This window comes from Myotis daubentonii, chromosome 12, assembly GCF_963259705.1.
Source record: "Myotis daubentonii chromosome 12, mMyoDau2.1, whole genome shotgun sequence".
Classification (NCBI taxonomy): domain Eukaryota; kingdom Metazoa; phylum Chordata; class Mammalia; order Chiroptera; family Vespertilionidae; genus Myotis; species Myotis daubentonii.
The window spans coordinates 17384758-17401667 of NC_081851.1; the positions used below are offsets into that span (position 1 = coordinate 17384758).

Consider the following 16910-nt stretch of genomic DNA (forward strand, 5'->3'; position numbering starts at 1 on the left):
ACAAACATCATCAGCCCAGTTTTAAATACTCTTGCATCAATTGAAAAGAAAATGTCAACAGGAGTCAATCTTTCCATATTCAAAGGTAATCTGTTCCAATTTTTAGTATAATGGATATCACCAGGCTAGTACTACAGAGATGTGTTCCAGTTTCAATTGTCACAAATTGGCCAAATGACTGTTCTCACTTGGGTTACTGTTATATAATAACTTGGCAGGCCTTTGTCCCTGGTTCCCGGATGGGAGACTCTAAACTCTTGGAATTTCACAACTGGTTAGTGTTTCTGTTAACCATAGTGGGTCCCTGGGACCACTTCTATATATATAAAAATCCAGCAACTGGAATGCTGTAACGACCAGAACGACCAGTCACTATGACGCCCACTGCTGCCAGCGAACCAGCCTGATCCAGGGGTAGGCCAGTGGCCAACCTCCAGTGGCCCCTCCTCCTGGCCACCTCTGATCGCCCTCACACCCCAATTGGGGGTGGGGCCCGCCAGCCAATTGCCCACGGCCTCTCCTCCCAGCTGGCCCAGCTCCGATCTGCCAACTGGGGCCGGGATGGCCAGACCCCACCTGTGCACGAATTCATGCACTAGGCCTCTAGTATTTTATATTAACAGGTGACTCCCAGTGCACACTTAGTTTCAGGATGGGGTGGGCCATGCTAGAACGGCCAACCATGTGATGAAGGTTGGGGCTCTGAGCCACAGAAAGCCTGACATCCCAGAAGAGGAGAGGGACTAGTGGCTGAATTAAACTCTGTGACCAATGATTCAATCATGCATATGTACTAAAAACCATACAGTAAGGCTTGGATGAGCTTCCTGGCTTGTAATCCTGTATGGATGTGGTGGGAAAATGACTTTCTGAGGACACAGAAACTTCATCTATGGGACTCTCCCAGGCTTTTCTCTATGTATCTCTTGATTTGGCAGGTCCTGATTTGTATCCTTTACAATAACACCATAACTGCAAGTACAGCACCTTCCTGAGTTCTGAGAGTCATTTTAGCAAATTATGAAACCTGAGCAGGTGGTGGGAACTTCCAAATTTGTAGCCAGTTGATCAGAAGTACAGGTGGCCTGGTTGCCCTGTAATACTTGGTATCTGAAGTGGAGTTTGTGGGCTGTGCCCTTAACCGGTGATGTCGGCCCTAACTCTGGGTAGTTGGTGCCAGAACTGCATTACAGCTATAAAACAGGAAATACTGCCTTACCTCTCTTCTCAGGACTCTTAGAAGAATCAAATGAGAAAAAGTCAAAAGAAAGTACTTTTTAAAACACAAAGCATTCCAAAAAGTAAAGGGCTTTTTCAGTTAGGCTCTCAATATTGCCAATAGTCACCAAGCAATAGAGCTTATTACAAGATAAAATTCAGAATTTGGTGAAAAGCATTTAAAAGAACAAGAAATCAGCCCTGGCCGGGTGGCTCAGTTGGTTGGGAGTGTCATCCAGTACACCCAAAGACTGAAGGTTCGATTCCCAGTCAGGGAACATACCTAGATTGCAGGTTCAGTGCATACAGAAGGCAACCAAGTGGTCAATGTTTCTCTCTCTCTTAAAAAAATAAAAATAAAAATCAATAAAATTTGTTTAAAAACAAACAAACAGAAAAACATACCCTCAGGTGAGGATTTTTTTAAAAATCATAATTTTAATTACATAATTCAGACTTATGCCTAAATGATAAAAGTATATTAAGTCCATTCTCAAGTGTAGAAATGGGAGCTTAGAAAATGTAGGGTTCAGCTATTTTCTGACTATACCTCCAAAAAATGTAATTTTAGCCTCAGTTTTGATCAGGAATGATTGAAGCTAATACGCAACATTTTGGTTACTCAAGATATGGCTTCAAATAAAAAGTATTTGTATCACAACCAACTTTTTGCCCATCCTTAACTAGACTTTTAATTCAAGCATAAAGCCAAGAGACCAGATTGGTCTTTCAAAGATTTCTCAAACTATCCTACGTGCATAAGGAGAAAGCATAATTTCTAATTGCATTACAGAGCACAAGAACTTTCCTGTTACTTTAAAGCCAGTGATTTTATTTTATTTTTTTTTATTATTGATTTCAGAGAGGAAGGGAGAGGGAGAGATAGAAACATCAATGATGAGAATCACTGATTGGCTGCCTCCTGCACACCCGCTACTGGAGATGGAGCCTGCAAGTGCCCTGGACTGGAATCGAACCCGGGACCCTTCAGTCCACAGGCCGAAGCTCTTTCCACTGAGCCAAACCAGCTAGGGCAAAGCAGGTTTTTTTAAAAAAAACTCTCAAAGTTCTCTACCCTCTTGAAAATAAGATACTAAGTATACCTTGGCCTTTCCCTGGGTGACAAAGGGGGCAACTTGTTATTGTAGCAGAAAAAATGGTCTTAGAGAAAACAAAAACAAAAGCCCCCTAGGTTCTAGTCCAGGGGTGGGCAAACTTTTTGTCTTGAGGGCCACAATGGGTTCTTAAACTGGACCGGAGGGCCGGAACAAAAGCATGGAGTGTTTGTGTGAACTAATATAAATTCAAAGTAAACATCATTACATAAAAGGGTACGGTCTTTTTCAATAGTTTTATTCATTTCAAATGGGCGGACCGCGCCGCGGGCCATAGTTTGCCCACGGCTGTTCTAGTCCTATTTCTCCTCTTTATTAGTCAAATGAGTCTATGGGTCTCATTTTCCTCCAGGAAAATATAAGGGTATGGTCTACAGAAAACATGTCAAACTTGGGGGGGGGGGGGGGTCGCATGCCTCTCTTCAATGAGAGAGGCATGTGGCCCACTGGCCACGAGTTTCACATGCTTGGTCTACAGAATCTGTAAGGTTCAATCTAACACCAGCATTCTGAATCTAAAGTGTTGAGAGGTCAAAAACTCATATCTTCAATATTCTTCAAATTTCAAGTCTTGCATATATATGTCAAAGATCATTAAGGCTTACCATGGTGCAAAACATTCTATCACATGTTCCTCCTCACTAAAAACAGAAATAACAAAAATTTGCTACACATCAGCATCATTAATTTCTGTTAAGTATTTACTTACTACCTGAAATTTATTTCAGCCTTAAGTAAATTTAAAGATATTCATGTTTTCTTAAATCTGGAGCATTATATCATTATATACAAAACCTTTTCAAACTATTTACAAAGCTGACCTAATGACACATGATGCTTTTGACTCACTTTTTAAAATATATTTTTTATTGATTTTCAGAGAGGAAGGGAGAGGAAGAGAAAAAAACATAGATGAAAGAGAATTATTGATCGGCTGCCTCTCGCACATCCCCCACTGGGGATTGAGCCCGCAACCCAGGCATGCGCTCCTGACCGGAATCAAACCCGGGACCCTTCAGTCCGCAGGCTGACGCCCTATCCACTGAACCAAACCAGTCAGGGCTTGACTCATTTTTAATGACTTTAATAATTAGGAAAAAGAAATGATTTTGCATATCCTCAGCCTATTAAAATGTTTTACACTTATAGAATATACTAGAGGACTGGTGCACGAAAATGTGTGCACTGGGGGGGAGGGGGCAGGGAGAGGTCCCTCAGCCCGGCCTGCTCCCTCTTGGCCTGCTCCCTCTCGCAGTCCAGGAGCCCTCAGGGTCTGTCTGACGGCTGAGGCCCTGCGCCCCGCCTCCCCGCGCCCCCATCGCCCTTCCGCAGCTGCAGCTGCTCGCCACTGGCCCCGCCACCGCCCCCGCCACCGCCCCCAATCACCAACACCGCCCCCAATCACCATCCCCTCCTTCTGCCCGCTGGCACAAGCCTTAGTTGGCTCCGCCCCCCCACCGAGTGGTTGTTCCACCGTTCAATTTGCACATTACACTTTTATTATATAAGATAGGCATCTAAGTATAGCAGTAGTTAAATTAAAAAATTATATTAAAAAAAAAAAAAACCTTAGACACAAACAATAATGAAACTGCCAGTAGTTAAGAGGAAGAACACAAATGATGTGATAAAAAATACTGGCAAAGTGTCCAAATAGAAACTTTGTTTTTATGTGTATCATAGGAAAGTGGTTATAAACTTGGGTTCATGGAATCAGGTGGAAGTAGACTGAAATCCTGGCTCCTTTCTTACCCGTGTGGCCTGGACAAGTAACATCATCTATAACTATGCCCACTTTATATGGTGATTATGAATATTAAATGAGACAATGAACTTTAGTAAAGAGCCTGACACACAATACATACATAATAATTTAGTAATTACTATGAAATTTTGGAACAAATGTCACACAGACCAGCAGTATTTAGTTGCTGTTTTTAAAGTTTAAAGCCCAAAGATTAGGATCCTACTGGTTGAAGTTCAAACTTATAAATAAAGCATAATAAAACATAATATCCCTACAAAGAGGCATTTTATTAAAGACAAGTGAACTCAGTAAAAATAACTGGTGATATGCAAGTGCAATTACCACAGGCAGAATCTTAATTTCTAAGAATAATTCAATTTTCACTAGCTCAAAGTATCTATTGTTACTAAGTTGCTTGTCCCCATCAATTCTTTCCTATTTCTATAAATGCTAGAGTACAAAATACACTATGAAAAAAAGAAGAGAAAGGAAAAAAATACAAAGTACAACTGGATTACTATAAGCCCCAATTAAGAACCAAATACTTGCCGAAACCGGTTTGGCTCGGTGGATAGAGCGTCGGCCTATGGACTGAAGGGTCCCAGGTTCAATTCCGGTCAAGGGCATGTACCTGGGTTCCGGGCACATCCCCAGTGGGAGGTGTGCAGGAGGCAGCTGATCGATGTTTCTCTCTCATCGATGTTTCTAACTCTCTATCTCTCTCCCTTCATCTCTGTAAAAAAATCAATAAAAATATATGAGAAAAAAAAAAAAGAACCAAATACAATTTGGGGGGAGGGGGAGACTATAATGAAAGACAGAAATTGAACATATCGAAGATGATAAAAATATCTCCTTTCCCAAATACTACAAGACTTATACTTCGCCCTAACCAGTTTGGCTCAGTGGATAGAGCGTCGGCCTGCGGATTCAAGGGTCCCAGGTTCGATTCGGGTCAAGGGCATGTACCTTGGTTGCGGGCACATCCCCAGTGGGGAGTGTGCAGGAGGCAGCTGATCGATGTTTCTCTCTCATGGATGTTTCTAGCTCTCTATCCCTCCCTCTCCCTTCCTCTCTGTAAAAAATTAATAAAATATATTTTTTTTTTAAAAAAAAAGACTTATACTTCAACTGGACCTTCAAGAATTTTCCTGTCTTCAGCCTCCAGCAAGTCATTTCATCACCACAATCCTATCTCCAGTGGAACTTCAAAGAGAAATACATAAAAGCCACTCTGGTGGGCAGCTGTGGAGATAATCACTCTAAGCATCTTCCCCATATCTAAGAACAAAAAGGCTGACTGACTTAAACATTAAGACCAAATACTGGTCACCATGCTCAGCAATTTATTTTTTAATCCGTTCTAGACATCCCCAAAATATATGTATTTAAAAAGAAAGAGTTCTATAAATCAGCAAAATACAAAATTCAATTGATTATACCTCTATCTCATGCAAAAACACAAAATCTTAACTGAATACTCCAAGGTAATTTCAAACATTGTTTTTAAAAACTATAAAACAACCCTGTGCTAAGTACTTTACATATATTAACTCAATTACTCACAATAATCCTATGAGTTGGAAATGATTGCTCGCATCTTACAGATGAGCAAACTGAATCACCAAGGAATTAATTTGCCCAAGGCCACACAATCAGTAAATGGTAGGAGCCAGGATTCTGACCCCAGCACCAATGTTTAAATCAACTTATACCACTCATTCATTTAACAAGTTTTATTGAGAACCTACTATGTGCCAGGCACAGTTCTAAGCACTGGAATAGAGCCATGAACAAGTCAGACAAGGTCTCTGCTCTCTAGTGGGGGAGGGAGGGAGGGCCTTGGAACAAATGGGGGAAATTGATAAATAAATGACTATTGTATATTTGCCTAGTAATAAATGCTGTGGAGAAAAATAAGGCAAAATGAAAGAATTGGAAGAGACAGAGGGAGGGGCTGGCTTCTACTTTAGAAATCACCTCAGACAGTCCTCCCAGGACATCTGACCAGCGAACAGAAGATGTAAAGGCAAGACAACCACCAGGAAAAGGGGTGCCCAGCTAACTGAACAGCAAGTAAATCACCCTATGATACGAACAGTTTGGTTTGTTCGAGAAATGGCAAAAGGACCTAGGGCAGGGGTGGGCAAACTTTTTGACTCGAGGGCCACAATGGGTTCTTAAACTGGACCGGAGGGCTGGAACAAAAGCATGGGTGGAGTGTTTGTGTGAACTAATATAAATTCAAAGTAAACATCATTACATAAAAGGGTACGGTCCTTTTTTTTTTTTAGTTTTATTCATTTCAAACGGGCCGGATCCGGCCCGCGGGCTGTAGTTTGCCCACGGCTGACCTAGGGACTGAGGCAAGGTGAACAGTCACCTGCTAAGAGGTAAGGTTAGAATTAGCAGCTATCAAACATGTAATGCCCTGATAGGCTGTGGTAAGGAGTTTGTATTCAATTCTAAGGGTTATAGGAAACATGGGGAGGATTTTAAGCATGATAAAGAAAACTGATTTATGTCTTTAAAAAAAATCACTGTTATGTGGGGATCAGTAAGACAGGGAGCAAAGCAGGACAGCAGGGAAGGCAGGCACTGTTGTGACAGTAAAAGGAAGAGAAACTGTTTATACACAGATGAGATATTAAAAGGAGAACATGAAACCTAACTGTCTCTAAAAAAGACATTTTTAAATATTTCTCCTCCCTCACCCTGGCTGATGTGGCTCAGTTGGTTGAGCATCATCCTGTGCGCCAAAGGGTAACCAATTCAATTCCCAGTCAGAGCACATGCCCAGGTTGTAGATTCCAATCCTGGTCAGGTGTGTACAGGAGGCAAGCGATCAATGTTTCTCTTTCTCCCTCTCCCTTCTAAAATCAATTTTAAAAAATCACATAATTAAAAAATATATATTCCTCCTTTCACTCCCCATTCCTTACATAATTTTGAAAATCAGAGATAATCTTTTAATAGCCAGGTTAATGCTTCAGATAGTGCTATTCTAGGAGAAAAAAAGATTGTTATTGCCTTCATTTGTAAATGCCGTTTAATATACTGATATATAATATGCCACATGAACTCATGTAATCTTGAGAAGCAGAAAGAGCTTTACTGCTCTTTAGTTTAGGATTCATTTATCTATCTGGAGACAAGAGGTACCTATCACCTCTTCTAATTACACTTTTCTTCTAATGCTTTGTCTCCAGCACATCCTGATTCACTCTAGATTATGAATTATAATAGAGACATTTTCCAAAGGAATCTGTATTTACTGAGCTTCACTGTGTACCAGGGATTCACTAGATGCCTTAGATTTAACTCATTTAATCCTGAGCTACCCAAGGTGGGAGTGAGGTCTTCATTCAACAAATGAGAAAAAAATATCAGATATTAGTAACTTAAATTGTCCAAGGTCACACAGCTAATGGACAGAATCAGAATTTAAATCTACATGTAAGTCCAAAGTCTTTGTCTTTCTACTATAGCAGCTATCAAAGGAAGGACTATCAGATATAAGATATGTAGCCTTCTAAACTTACTAACTTTTTTTAAATAGTCACCCAACGATATGATTTTATTGATTTTAGGGGGAGGGGGGTAAAGAAAGAAACATCGATTTGAGAAAACATCGATCAGTTGCCTCCCGAATGCACTCCAACGGAATTAAACAAGCAACTTTGGGTATGTGTCCTGACAAGGAATCGAACCCAGACTTTCAGTGCACAAGGGGACACTCCACCCAAACCAGCCACACCAGCCAGGACCCTTCCTGACTTATTATTAATGACGAGGCTGTCCCAGGTGAGGACAGGGTTTCTTCTCTTATGTAGAATCTGAGTTTTGAAGCTGGAAGTGGGAAAATGGAGTGGCCTTACATATTCAAACACACTATCTTGAAAAATTACTTTCTACTTGAAACTTCATAGAAATTAACTCCAAAAGAATGAGTCCCACCTGTTTAGGATAAAGAAAATTTAAATACGTATTTATCATAAAATAGGTGAAAAGTTCTATGACAAAAGACAGACTCTGCCCTTGAGACTGCAAGACATTGGGAGAGCCTGGCCAGTGCTGCCCAGTGGTAGAGCATCAGCACACGCACCGAAGGGTTAGTCTTGGGTTTTGGTTCCTGGTCAAGGGCATGTACCTGCGTTGCAGGTTTATCCCAGGCCTTGGTCAGGGCTTTTGGGAGGCAGGCTATCCTTGTGTCTCTTTCTCTCTCTATTTCCCCATCCCTCCCTTCCACTCTCTCTAAAAGTCAATGGAAAAAATATCCTCAGGCGAGGTTTAAAAACAAACAAACAAAAAAGGCAGTCAGAGAAAAACAGAATGTGGATGAAAAGATATTAAAAGTGACAAATAGCCCTAACCTGTTTGGCTCAGTGGATAGAGCGTCGGCCTGCAGACTGAAGGGTCCCAGGTTCGATTCCAGTCAAGGGCATGTACCTTGGTTGTGGGCACATTCCCAGTATGGGTTGTGCAGGAGGCAGCTGATCGATGTTTCTCTCTCATCGATGTTTCTAACTCTCTATCCCTCTCCCTTCCTCTCTGTAAAAAACCAATAAAATATATTTTTAAAAAAGTGACAAATAAATACACTGCAAATTGAATGGAGATCATTAAAGACGGAGGATTGGGGGGGGGGGGGGGTGTGGACACTTTGGGTGAGCTTGAAGAGCCCAACACAGGAAGCAGAGGGAGGGACATGCGAAGGTATTTGCACCGTAAGGCCAGGCGACCTGGGAAGGCGGAGAGGGCGAGTTCAGGAAGCAGGTGGAGGCACCCAGACCGGGTTGCCGTGCGGGCCCCAGGGAGAAGCAATGTCTTGTCCTACCCTACCCCAAGGGGAAACCCCAGGACCGAGGTGCAGAAGCAGAGAGACCAGGCGGACACCAGAATTAAAACGATCACAGAAAGTCCTTCACAGTTAGGTACCAGCCCTTCATGGTGGGTGCTGGTCCATCCACATTATTTTTACCTAAAGATAACCATTTCCACCCTGGACGTGACCTGAGAAGCCTGGAAGACAGAAAGCAGACTTACACCACCTGTAGTTTTTTTTAATAAGGGGGAGGCAATCAAGGAGTGATGTATTAAGGTATTTCTTTACAAGCTGGGTTAGGTAGCGAGAGCAGTTTACTGCGGAAGGAAAGGCCCCTCTCCATGCACACAGGGACTGACTTGTTTTGACAGGGAGTGCGAGTGTGAAAGGGGCACTTGTCTGGACAGGTAGGAGGTGCCCTACGTCTTAAGGCAACAGAGGAGGAGGAAAAACAAGTGCACAAAAGCTGTCTTCAGATATTCCGACCCGATGCTGGGACCCACTGCGGGGATGTTTGATGGAGGGGACGACCGGCAGCGACGAAGACCCGCTCGGCCCCCGCGGGCACCCCGCACCGCTCCGCGAACCAGCGAGCAAACGCGCGCACGAATGAATGGCGCGGCGCTGAATGGCCGGCGAGGCGCCGGCGCAGGAGAGGGAGTTTGCGGCGCGGCCGGAGCGGGGCCGGGAGGCGTCCGCGGCTCGGGGCCGGGGGCGCGGAAGGCAGGGCCGCGGCGCCTGTCGTCGCGTGCCGCCTCCGCGGGCCGCCCAGTGAGGGGCCGGCCGCCGCGCCATGGCGGAGGCGGGGAGGGAGGTCACCGTTACATAACCCGGCGGCCGCCGCGCTACAAGCGCCCCGGGCCGCCAGGCCGCGCGGGGACAGCCGCGGTGCCCGGCCAGCGCGCCTGCCCGCCCCGCCTCAGCCGCCCGCGCTCGGCCGCCTCCGGACGGGGCTGCGGTACCTCCGGGCTGCGCGTGTCCGGTCCCGCCCTTCCCCCCATCCCGCCGCCGGCCGGGGTCGCTCACCTTCCACGTTGCCCCACACCACCATGCCCGGCGCCGCCGCCTCCTCCGGCCTCGCGGGCACCGGCGCCCCCCGCCGCCGCACAGTGCGCTTGCCGGGGCCGGGAGGAGGGCCGGGAAGGAGTCACACCGAAGCGCCGCGCCGCGGTCCACGCTCGCCCCACGCTCTCGGAGGGCGGCCCCGCGCGCTCCGCGGCAGACCCCGCCCCTCCCCCTCGGCGGGCGCGCGCCGCAGCCCCGCCCCGCCCCCTCAGGCCGGATCCTGGCTCCGCCCCCGCCCCGCCCCCTGCGGGCGGCGGCCGGCTTGTGCGCGCTGCCGGCGAGGCTGCCCCGCCTCACCCGCCTCACCCGCACTCATTCCCGCGCGGCGCACGCGCCCGCTGCCGCCCGGCCTGGGGCGACCCCGAACGCCGGGAGCTGAGCCTGGAAGCTGGGCGACCCTCCCTGGCCCCGCCCCCTCTCACGCCGCGGGGAGAGCGCCGCCGCCACACGTGACCGTCTCCCTGGCGGGGGCGGGGAAAACGTAGCGCGGACCGGCCTTTCGCTTCGCGGAGCCTGCCCCGCACCCCATGACCTCCACGCCCCCAGCTGGGATGGCTGCTTTGGACTGGGCGCGGTTCTTCTTCAGCGAGTCTCCGCCGCCCCCGTCCGCTCCGGACGCTACTGTCCGAGAGGACACAAGTGCAAGGACTGACCATGCTTAGAACCCTGCGCTGTGTGTGCATCCGTGGAACACCGGGTCCCCTCCACGAGCGACTGACGGACAGTGACATCTAGCGGAGAAGGGACACAAGCACTGACACTTCCCGGCGTCGGAGCAACGGGGCCCGCATTGGTGGGTGGGAATGAACACGGCGCCCTGATTGGCTGTCAATTCCAGGCGGCACGGCGCCTTTCCCCGTCCCCCCAGGTCCCGCCCTGCGCTGCGCCTGGATCTTTGTAAACCTGCGGCTGGAATCCCATCTCGCAGCACTGGCGTTACACGCGAAAGCAATTTTCTACTGATGTAAAAAGAAAAATTACATATTATGTATGATTAAATACAATTTTAATTCGAGGGCCTTCTAGCTAGACTCATAAGGCCCATTCCCCCCCTCTTGGCAATGTCGGTTTTCCTGGAGATCCCACGTTTCTATAATAATCTTTATTGTAATGCACAAACGTGAAGTGAAACCCCATGCAAAGGCTCAACACGTTTTCTCATTTCCTTTCCCTGAAACACCTGACGAGTTTCCAAGTACTTTGGGGGGGGGGAAACCGGCACTCTTGAAAGCTGATCTTGCGGAGCTGGCGTTAGTTTACTAGTAATTCGGAGAATACTCAAATGACGTTTCTTTTTTCCGAGCCTTTTGTGTTTACTACCTTATAGGCTTTTAAAAATGCGCTTCAATTTCGGTGTTCTTGTCTCTAACCCAGCAAATGCAGGTTGTGTGCTTTTCTGAGACGTCATAATGTAGTACAGATTGGAGTGCTTTCCACAAGCAGAACCAGCTGCGGACTGCACCATCAGGGTGTCATCTGCTAAAACGCCACAGAAAAACAGTGGCAAAACCTTTTTAGTTATGGTTTTTAACGGGTCTCTAAATGGCAGTATTTCCATTAACAAGGAATGGCAAAACTCGCTTTTCAAATTGAAAAATAACTTGTGAACTCTACAGGAAATGTACCACTGTATTTCAATGTCAGTTTTCTTCCCCGCTCCCCTATTCCAGTCAAAGGTATTATTTTTATGTATTTTCTCAAGGAAGAAATACAATATTAAGTTAACTGACCTTGGCAACACCTTTCTAGAAAATAAGATGATATTAACTGCACTTGAGTGCAATCTAGCAGGCGGCCTCCAATTCGAATTGTTCTCTAGATAAAATAGGATAAAAGGAGTGATGAAGAGATAAATAAAATGTATACAAACTAGAATTCTTGGCACAATTTAGCCAAAGTTTTCTTCATTTTTGCCCATTCTAGAATATTCTAGTACACGATCATATTTATATATACACACAATATATTACATAATGTCTGAGGAGGCTTTTATTTCCATTTTATCCAGTTACGTGCATTCATTTGTCGACTTCCATTTATTCCATTTATCTTTCCTATCTAAGGGGCCGAGCTGGCCTGACCTTTAGGTAGGGCCACTGAGATGACCACTTTGGACCCCCCACATTTTAGGGAGTGCTTTGGGGCACTCCACCTTATTCCTCTTTTCTGAACTTCCTTAACGTCCATTTTTGGAATTTCTATCATTACTAACATCTCTAGGGGCCTATGAAACTCAGGCGGATAAGCCTTGTAGGGACTGCCCTTGGTAAGGATATGACTCTGCTATCCTTCAACCTCTGTATTGACAGTAAGTTTTCTAGGAAACATCTACCTCTAGCCTCTTAAATACCCAAAACAGCATGAAACCATTAAAGAACAGAGGCTTGTACTCGAGTTCCTTGGGCGCTATGTGCACAGTGACTCCTGTGACTGACTGACAGGAAAGGGCGTTCGTGCTGATTAGTATAAGGCCTTCAGCATATTATGCTGAACGATGAAATAAGGCAGAGTAAGCACAAGCCCACAGAAATTTAGAATTGGTTGGAAGCAGAATTGGTTTACCAAGACTTAATTCTTCTAGACATATTATCTGTTATTACATAGTAAAAAAAAAAAAAAAGACCATGGGCAGGTGTATATATATCTATATTTAAACACCATAGTTCCCCAAACTTAGGACAATTCAACAAGTGGTTACAATGTGCATTCTGAATGTCAGTCACTGTCGAGTCAACGGTGAACAAAATGCATTTCCTGCCCTGGGTAAGTTTCTAGTGTGGTGAGGGAGGAGGCACAGGTTCAGGGCTGCCCCCTGGAGGTGTTCTGTGGCGCACATAGAAAGATGACATCTCAGTAAGGACTGACAGACGAGTCAACCTGGCAAGGGAGTGCCACTCTCCACAGAAGGAGCACCATGTGCAAAGGCAGAGGAGGGAGGAGGACCCCATAAACTGTATGAGTGTGTTTTAGCTAAAGGCAATAAGCCATTGAAGGGCTTTAAAGGGTAAAGTGACAAGTGTGGAAGTCGCTCTGGCTGCCGCATGGAAATAGGTTGGAGAGGCAGTCGGAGTCTTCTAACAGTCCAGGTGCCCAGGTGCAGGTCCAGAGGAGGCAGGGGGTTAAATGTGACCAGGGTAGGGGTTCGAACATAATGAAAGAGTAAAGAGCAAGGCAGCTGAGGACATATACAAGGAAGGGATTATGTGGATTGATCATGGAACTTAAACTGAAAAGGAGGAAAAGATTTGCCAAGGGTAGGCGGGTGGGTGGGTGTCAGTGAAAAGATGGTACCTGTGAGTGGGTGGGGAGCGGGGAGGAGTCAAAGGATTTTTGGAGTCAGGCACTAAAGGGTGTGGTAATTACAAGGTTGCAGAGGAAATTAGTGGTTGAGTTGGGATAGAGGCCAAGATCAGAGACAAGTTCAAGGATATGAGAGGCCAGCATGAGAGAATCTAGGTACATACTGAAATTATCGAGAGTTAAGACAGGAGTAGTGTTGGAGAACGGGTCAGTGAATCAGAACACAATTTTGATTACTCTAGGCCAGGAGGATAAATGGTATTCAATATGCTCAACTCCAATAGAGAGATGGTCCTAGGACAGAGGTTCCCAAACCTTCTCTGTTCACAGCATCCTTAGATCTGTCATTTTTTCCACAGTATCCCTAGGCCATAAGTAATACTTAATAGTTTTGTTTGTCAAGTAAGTAGGGCCAAATAACCTAATAAGTACTTGTGACCTAACAACTTAATAGGCATTAAAAAAAAAGTAATACAAATAAAGTGAAAGCAAAAATAATATGTCAATTTTATTTTTAATAACCATCATTACTATGGGACCTATGTGTCCATTGAGCAATGTAAAACTTTTCAAGCCATGGGACCACATTGGATACTGCCACCCTCATTTCCCATTCCGCGCTGGCAAGAATATGTCATGCTTATTGCTATCTACTTCATATTCCATTAAAAGAGGAGGCCCAGGAGGTCCCACGGTGATACTAAGGTAAGTCACCTGGCGAGGTGGTGACAGCCAGATCTCTGCATTGTAAAACTAACTGCATTTCCCCATGCAAGCTGCAGTGGTACTTTTCACCAAGTGAATATTCTCTTCAGCAAACTTTTTACCCAGTGGTTTCAGCATCCACTGATGATCCTGGACTGAATAAATTATTTCACTAGTTTGCAAATTCCATCATTCTCTCCACATTATTATTAGCAGGCATTTTTCTTCAAAGAAGAACTATCTCTTATAAACTGGGAATAAACTATCATTTCTCCTTAAAAAGCAGAGCAAATGCTTAATTTTTTCCCAATAGATACTAATTTTCATAGAAAAGTGTTGTCTAAAAATTACCTCCAATGGTGGTAAGTTTTTTCTTGAAAATTCTAATGAACTCATAAATTTTATTTATTGCAATCTTTCCATTGATTATATTCATTCTTTTTGATGCACAAATTGTTCCAGATTTGGCCAGTCGTAGTCTCTTTAAGTTGGTACCTATGTCCTTTAACACACATCTGTCAATTGTTCAAAGGTTTTTTTAAAAATATAGTAAGACAACCATTATTATTATTATTATTATTATTATTGTCATTATTATTATTATTATGCTGTTCTTGCTTGCTAATTTTTCCATGTGAGGATCAATCCTGTGATATCATTTGCTTCTGTCTCTAGGTCTTCTTTATACTCCTGGTGTTCTGGAATTTCACAATTATATACTGTAGTGTGGTGCTTTTTCTATTCATTATGTTGGGTACCTCACTGACCCTTTTAGTCTAGAAGTACTTGTATTCATCTATTTTGAAAGGTTTTCTTGTACTATTTCTTTAATAATTTATTTCTTTAAATATGCTCTCCTACACCACCACCACCCCCCCCAAAAAAAAATAGAAAAGAAGACAAAATAAGCTCAAAGTTAGCAGAAGGTAGGAACTAACAAAGGTCAGGATAGAACAAATGAAATAGAGGTTGTAAGAAATAGAACAAAATGGCCCTAACTGGTTTGGCTCAGTGGATAGAGCATTGGCCTGCGGACTCAAGGGTCCCAGGTTCGATTCTGATCAAGGGCATGTACCTTGGTTGTGGGCACATACCCAGTAGGGAGTGTGCAGGAAGCAGCTAATCGATGTTTCTAACTATCACTCTCCATTGCTCTCTGTAAAAAATCATTAAAATATATTAAAAAAATAGAACAAAATGAAGAGTTGGGTTTTTTTTTAAATAAACAAGGAATGTACACTTGAAACCTATATAATCTTATTAACCATTGTCACACAATATGTTTAATTAAATTATTTTAAAATAAAAAAGAGATAAAAAACATTGACAAACCTTTAGCTAGACTAAGAAAGCAAGAAGACTCAAATACATAAAATCAGAAATGAAAGAGGAGATATTAATTACAACTGCTACCACAGGAATGTAAGGTATCATCAGAGACTACTATGAACAATTATACACCAACAAATTGGATAACTTAAAAGAAATGAATAAGTTCATAGAAACCTTCAACCTACCAAGACTTACTCATGAAGAAATAGAAAATATGAAAAGACAAGAAGTAATCAAAAACTTGCCAACAAAGAAAAGACCACAGCACTTGATGGCTTTACTGATGAATTCTAGAAAAACATTTAAAGAAGAACACTAATCCTTCTCAAACTCTTCCAAAAAATTTAAGACAAATTCATTTTATAAGTCAGCAAGTCACTATAAGAAAAGAAAATTATAGGCTAACATTCCTGATGAACGCAGAACTGGGAGAGTAGACCTTATTCTCACCACACACAATGGAAACTCTGTGATGTGATGGATGTGTTTATTAACTTGATTGTGGTAATCCTTTCTCAAAGTACACAATTTTAAATCATCATATTGTATTTTATTTTATTAGTCAATTATACAATAAAGCTGAAATAAATTTTCTTTCCAATTTTCTATCCATTTGTTCTATCTTTTGGGAGACTTCCTCAATTTTATCTTCTAAATTTTCAATTAACTGTAAAACTTCCTACTATCATGTTTTACATTTCACACAGCTCCTTTTTTGTACTGGGAAGGTCCCTGATTTGTTTAAAAATACCATTCTGGTTCCATTGCCAAGATCTTCTCTTCTCTTTCTATGTATATTACTGACATTAATTATTTCAAAATTTTTTCTCTGTTTCTCATGTCTCTATTTCTTCTCTTCACTGTTGTTTTTTTTGGGGGGGGCGGGGGCAGAGGGAGATGTTGGTTCTTATTTTCACATTATACACTGTGGTAGTCTGCTAGGACTGCCATAACAAAATGCCACAGATGAGCAACTTAAATGCCGGAAATTTATTTTCTCACAGTTCTGGAGGCTGAAAGTCTAAAATCAAGGTGCCAGCTGGGTTGGTTTCTGGTGAGGCCTCTCTCCTTGGTTTGCAGACAGTAGCCTTCTCCTTGTGTCCTCAGCCTTCCCTCTGTGCATACACATTCCTGGCGTCTCTTCCTCTTCTTACAGAGACACCAGTTCTATTGGATGAGGGTTCCATCCACCCTTATGACCGTTTAACCTTAATTACCTCCTTAAATGTCCTATCTCCAAATATAGTCACATGGGGTTTAAGGCTTCAACATGTGAATTTGAGGGTGTGACACAATTCAGTCCACAACAGATACCTTTCTCAGATATTGATAACTTTGATCTATCGGCTCATATTTAAGCATGAGGCCCTGACAGCATGGTGTGGCATGAAAAGGCCTGTTGAGTGATGGGTGTCATTACCAGACAATGAGAGCATCAGCTGCCCTCTATGTTGGGAACCCCTGAATATCAGTAACCATTGGTTTTTTAGGAAGGGCGGTTCATTTTTTCTAAAGAAAGACCCTCCAGTCCTGCGGCGGGAGACGAAGCCTCGTTGCTGGCTCTGTGCAGCAGGAACAGGGGCTGGGGCAGGAATCTGGGCAT

At 43.9% G+C, this 16910-nt stretch overlaps 1 protein-coding gene across 5 annotated transcripts in view; it reads right to left on the bottom strand.

Annotated features, from left to right (window-relative positions):
- The window catches only part of REV1 (REV1 DNA directed polymerase), a 108970-nt gene extending 98832 nt beyond the window's left edge, over window positions 1-10138 (bottom strand). For 2 of the 5 annotated variants that reach the window (XR_009447882.1, XM_059658976.1), the window contains exon 1: window positions 6795-7415. Coding sequence is in view for 3 of the 5 variants with exons in the window: in XM_059658976.1 (XP_059514959.1) it covers window positions 6795-6874 (80 nt within the window). In the remaining 2 variants the exon portion in view is untranslated. Of the gene's footprint in view, window positions 1-6794; window positions 7416-9931 lie in introns of those variants that run through there. The other 3 variants (XM_059658973.1, XM_059658971.1, XM_059658974.1) reach the window with 3 other exon arrangements.
- Window positions 10139-16910: the final 6772 nt, after the last annotated feature.